We start from the raw sequence: 5,477 nt of genomic DNA on the forward strand, positions 1-5,477 counted from the left end.
ACTGATCTCTCTTAAACTTACTTCAATGTTAGTATTTATTCCTGTCCCAGTGTGGCACCATGCTAATAAATGGTGTTGTTAGTAGGCTAACTAATGCATTGGGTAATTTTTTGTCTAGTGCTTAAAACCATTTAAACAAAGTGAGTAATTTATAATGAAGGAATGAAGCAGGACTTGTTTTGATATTGTTCATTTTTATCCATGATTTAGAGCAAAATATATAGGTGGAAATGTCCTCCACCCACCTGTGTGTTCTGCATTCTTAGCACAGATAATGTCCAGATTACCTCTTATAAGATCTTCACCTACTCAATGACACTCTACAGCTCAGGAGAGCCTATTATAAAAGTGATTTAGCTCAGGGAGTACTGAGGAGTCCTATGGGGTTATTGAAATGTTTTATATTTCCTTCTCTCTACCTTTTACAAATAAGATTTTTTTTTAGTTACTAATGCCCAACAGAGAAGTCCAATTGGTATGCAAACATTATATTGCATTATTTCCCAGACTACCAGGGCCGGTTCTAGACATTTGGAGACCCTAGGCAAAATGTATTTTGGAGGCCCCCCGCCATGCCCTCCTCCCCTCCACCTTTCAGAATTCAGGAGTTCACACTTACATCAAATTAAATAGAGTAAAGATTATGCGTATTTGGCATGCTGTCCAGGGGAGGGCTCCAGGCTCTGAATTTTGGCCAGATTTACACAGTATTACATTGGATTGCATTGTATTTTGGATTGTTGTTTACATCCAATAAGAGATTATTAAAAATCAAAGTGAGGAGATGGGGGCGGTGGAGGGATGCTGATAAACTGTCAATGAACAGAGGTAAGTCTGCAGTATATATACCTCTTATCTCATTGATTATCTGAATGTGCTCCTCCCGAACTTTGTTAATAAAACATAATTTAATAAAAAAGACTTGAAAACAAATATGATTCCTAACCATTTTATTTATACAAAACCTGTTATCAGTATTTTTATATTTTTACTTAAATGTGCATATTAATGTAACTTTAATTAACGTAAACAAACAAAAAATCATCTGAAAAGTCATCTTTTTTTTTTTAGCAGTCAGGAAGTTTTTGCAGTAATTTGTTCTGCATTTTTACATTAAAAAAACCCCATTGTTTTGTATGTTTTTTAAGCAATTGGAATTGTGGAGACACTAGAAATGTCCTTATAAACTATAGCATAATACCCTTGAAATTACCAGTTTATAACCTTATAACAATGTCCTCGTAAACCACCCAAACCTGCACACACACACACACACACACACACACACACATACAAATGATAAATAGATCAGACGTTCTGTTAATTTACAATATTACAATTTTAATGTATTGTTTCAAACAAATTACATTAGCCAAATAAACAACATAGTGAAAAGAAGAATGACATGGGCGAGGATCCTTGAATCCCTGCGTGTATGGACCACACACACACACACACACACACACACACACACACACACACACAAATTATTCGATATCTCTTTTTTTTGGAATGCCCAATTTGGAGACGTATTCCTCCATCGGTGTTAAATAAATAATCCCAGATCAATGCGCATTATAGTGTTGAACACTAATTTGCTCAGTTTCAAAAGTGCAGCATCCGAAAACTCACACTTTATTTTACTAGTTTTGTAGACTATTCCCGAATTATTTTCATTTGATCTCGTACTGATCTCCAGCATTAGGCTTACATTAATTTTATCATTTATTTTTACCGAAGTTTCGCGAGTTATCATATAGATATATACATCTTAATTCAAGCAAAACTTAGTTCAACTGATGCTAAATGAAAAACGATGATTAAAGCAACAGAGTGCTGATGGGATCGTTTGTTGTCCATGAGATGGCGCTAAATTGCTTTCATAGTGATGATCAACATCAACAGCCAACAAAATATCGTGCTCAAACTCACACTTTAACTCAAATTACGTGTTTATTAATTATTATTTTTTAGACCTAAATTATGTGTTTATTGGTAATTAATAAAGTATAATTTGCCTTTTAATCTGCCGTGATGTATAGTCCTCGGTTGGTTGCGTTTAATGAATTTTTGAAAAGTTGGTCTTATGTCCGCGCTCCATGCGCACTCTTGACGCATATATACAAAAATCAGTTATAGTGATTATTTATATTATTCAAGTTATTTAAAGTATTGATATTGTTAACGCAACTTAAATGCGACGCAGACACGGCACCGAAGGGTCCTGGTGGTTGCAGGCTGTGGCTGTGGTAGAGAGTCGGAGGAGATCCGGGCCAATAGGAGAACCCTGACGGACCAACACCTGGAGCAACCAGATTGAGTTTGGAAATGCCTGAAAACTGGATAGGAGCGAAGTTGCTCTGAAACTTATAAATAGCTTGTTCAGTGGAAGAGGGCTGGCACACTTGTGCCAGGCCGTTAAAGTCAAATTTGTAAGCGTAGCGCTTTCCGTGCACCTTAGTCATGATGTTTTTGTCGTAGTAATAGCGCAGAGCTCGGCTCAGTTTGTCATAGTTCATGTTGGGTTTACTCTTGCGTTCCCCCCACCGTCTGGCCACCTCGTCCGGGTCTATCAGTTTAAACTCTCCGTTGGTCCCCTCCCAGGCGATGCATGACATGTTGGCGCTGTCTGACAGCAGCTCCAGAAGAAATTGCCATAACTGGATTTGTCCACTTCCTAAAATGCAACAAAAGTAGTATAGGATGTGTATGCGTTATAAATGTGGCGTGCACAAAAAAAAAAAACAGACCTTTTGCTATTAATATCATGTAGGAAAATTGGTGTAACTGTGATCAAGTAGCCTAGGTAGGCCTATATATAAAAAATAATGAGAAATATGTCTAAAACATTGCATAGTGCACATAATAAGATATTATGGTATATCAATAGGCTACAACTAAGAACATATATGAATTAATTAGGCTTCATTACGTTTGTTTCTTTTTTTGCAAATATCTGTCCAAACGTATTAGCAAAACTCACCTTTCTGTACGCCTGTGTTGATTGGGGTCCAAGATGAGCTTTTGCTTTCCTTCAGTAGATTTTCCGTATGGTCTGGAAGAAAACGTTTAAATAGACTATTGTCAATTAGAATTCGTCTATAACTATGTCATATTCTCAATGTTAAAATTCAAAGTCCTTTGAAAATATTGGGGAAATTATTCAAATGCATGCACAAAAAGAGATGCACCAATAATTCTCACTATTTGTAATTATGTTAGAGAAACATCTGAATGTAACATATCAATAAATAATACATATCTGTAAAAGAGGTTAAATATTATGAGCATTCTTGTGTCGCTACACGGTGTAGCCTATTTGCCTAGAATTTCTGCCTAACTGCAACGGTGAGGTCAGGAAACGCGTCCAGGAAAAAGGATATCCGATTTCCGACAAAAGAGGACATGTGTTCAAGACGGAAAAGTCACAGACAGCAGCAATGGTGCGCAGCATGCACGCGCGAACCCCTACAATTGCCCCGTTCTCTTTTAATCATTTCAGCCATATTTCTCATTTTACGCACAAAAAGACTGTATACCTGAGAGATACATGTTAAACATAAGGCTTCCTCCGCTGTTCTGTCGCATTGTGGTGGTGGACGTGAAAGGGTAGGCTTTCATCGGGGCAAAGATTTTTATTAAACTTTATCTCAAAACTGTGATCTGGAATAAATGTGAGACAGATTGAAGTTTCCAGGCAACTGTCACAAGCCCCATCTCTGAGACAATATTCAGACAGCAATTTCCTTCAGTGCATTGGTTTAATTAAAAGAGCAATTTACCTCTGTCATCCCTCCCCGTCTCCACAATAAAAAGGAACCGATAGAAATTCGTCCTTATCAATCCACCATCAAGGTTTAATAAAGTTTCTGCGTTAAGATCAGTTTCTATGGAGAATTGAAGTGTTTGACATGGAAACCGGTTCAGATCCTCTTTCTTTTCCGCCTTTTTACCTCTTTGCAAACAGTAAGGCCTGTTCCATATTGGGAGAGAATATTTGCCTTTTATCCCATGCCTCAGTGCATAATGGTAAACAAGAACGTTTTATTCCAAACATATGCTGCTTTAGTAGGCCTACGCAATGGACGGGAATGGTAAATGTGAACCCTGCGCTCTGTCTTATGATCAGCTGGACTAATAGACAATGACACATAGGCTATGTTGGTTATTAGGACTTAAATAATCTAAGTTCCTCAATTGATAACCAATTATTAATATCAAAGTGTTACGTAATATTCCCTCTCTCGAAGCTACACGAGCTTTCAAATACTTTAAAATTAATAACGTGGTCTATATGTAATTTTCATTACTCCCCTAAATTTCTGAGTGTTCTATAGTCCTGTTTTCCAGATGTATCATTCATTTGCTGATCTTTAAACTGGGTGTTTTTTGGCAATAATCATCAAACGGTTCAGTTCATTTATCACACGTGTCAGCAATCCCATACAACACTCATGTACTCATGAAGAAGGAAAAATACTGAAGAGAAGAAAGGTGTGCTTTATTATATTTTGAATGCGCTCCAGTAAACATCCAACTAATACTCTCTGTCTGTACAAGGATGTGTAATTATTAATCTAAAACTGGGTTGCGCGTTTGCAGTCGGTTTGCACGCTTTTTCTAAGTAAACATGCTTATTTTGCTAAAGTAAACTTAACTTATTTATTTTTAATTAGGCCTAACATTAGCTAGTTACCCGTAAACTTAATTAATCTGTGTTTAACGTATCATTGTTTTTAATTAATTATTTCAACTGAGTTATAGCACGCTTTTTTCAGTAAATTGGAAATTATGACTGGAATCTCGGTTCTCCTCAGTACTTCTTAGTGCACGGAAATCTGCACTTTTGTTAAGTTCAGTTGAGTTAAATAGAATGACTTGAATTTAAAAGGCTACAACTGCAACAGAGGTAACACTAATCACCCTCATGGTGACTTCACACAATTCACAACTATCAGCCAGGTACAAAACAAAACAAAACAACAACAATAGCCATAAGAATTAAAACAATATATATTTATTTTTAATAAAAATGATACATCTGCGATGGACTGGCGACCTGTCCAGGGTGTCCCCCGCCTTTCGCCCAATGTTAGCTGGGATAGGCTCCAGCCCCCCGCGACCCTGTACACAGGATAAGCGGTTGACGATGGATGGATGGATGAAAAATGATACATTTTCTACAGATGTTCCCTTGATTTTGACCAAACATACATATTTTATTCAAGTGCAAGGGCTTATGGGTATTCCACACTGCTGCAATTATGTACTTGATAATATTGAGTTAGTAGTACTCAAAGCCAAAGTTTAATGAATTAATCAAAACTAGTAGAATGCTTTTTAAAGGTATCAGTGAATTAAAGCAGGCCTCCCAAATAATTGTAATAATGCAGAGATGGAGAGCCAAAATACTTTTGATGTTATAAACCACTCCATCATATTTCACATTAGGGATGCTTAACAACAGATGAAGACCA

The 5,477-nt window shown here is 36.8% G+C and overlaps 1 protein-coding gene across 1 annotated transcript; it reads right to left on the reverse strand.

The window, feature by feature from the left end:
• Positions 1 to 1,416: 1,416 nt before the first annotated feature.
• On the reverse strand, positions 1,417 to 3,621 carry LOC127654817 (protein FEV). The gene is made up of 3 exons (XM_052142270.1): positions 3,540 to 3,621; positions 2,984 to 3,055; positions 1,417 to 2,677 (listed from the first exon to the last, which is right to left on the reverse strand). The coding sequence occupies exons 1-3, from the start codon at positions 3,619 to 3,621 to the stop codon at positions 2,130 to 2,132; spliced, it is 702 nt and encodes a 233-aa protein (XP_051998230.1). The 3' UTR covers positions 1,417 to 2,129.
• Positions 3,622 to 5,477: the final 1,856 nt, after the last annotated feature.

This window comes from Xyrauchen texanus, chromosome 14 (genome assembly GCF_025860055.1).
Source record: "Xyrauchen texanus isolate HMW12.3.18 chromosome 14, RBS_HiC_50CHRs, whole genome shotgun sequence".
Taxonomy (NCBI): Eukaryota; Metazoa; Chordata; class Actinopteri; order Cypriniformes; family Catostomidae; genus Xyrauchen; species Xyrauchen texanus.

What these genes read in the sequence shown, in the direction of transcription:
- LOC127654817 (XM_052142270.1), bottom strand. Translation starts at nt 3,621, where the DNA reads ATGAAAGCCTACCCTTTCACGTCCACCACCACAATGCGACAGAACAGC. An exon ending in GTTTAACATGTATCTCTCAG is followed by an intron (nt 3,056 to 3,539) that starts GTATACAGTCTT and finishes GTTTTCTTCCAG; the next exon opens with ACCATACGGAAAATCTACTG. An exon ending in CAACACAGGCGTACAGAAAG is followed by an intron (nt 2,678 to 2,983) that starts GTGAGTTTTGCT and finishes GTTGCATTTTAG; the next exon opens with GAAGTGGACAAATCCAGTTA.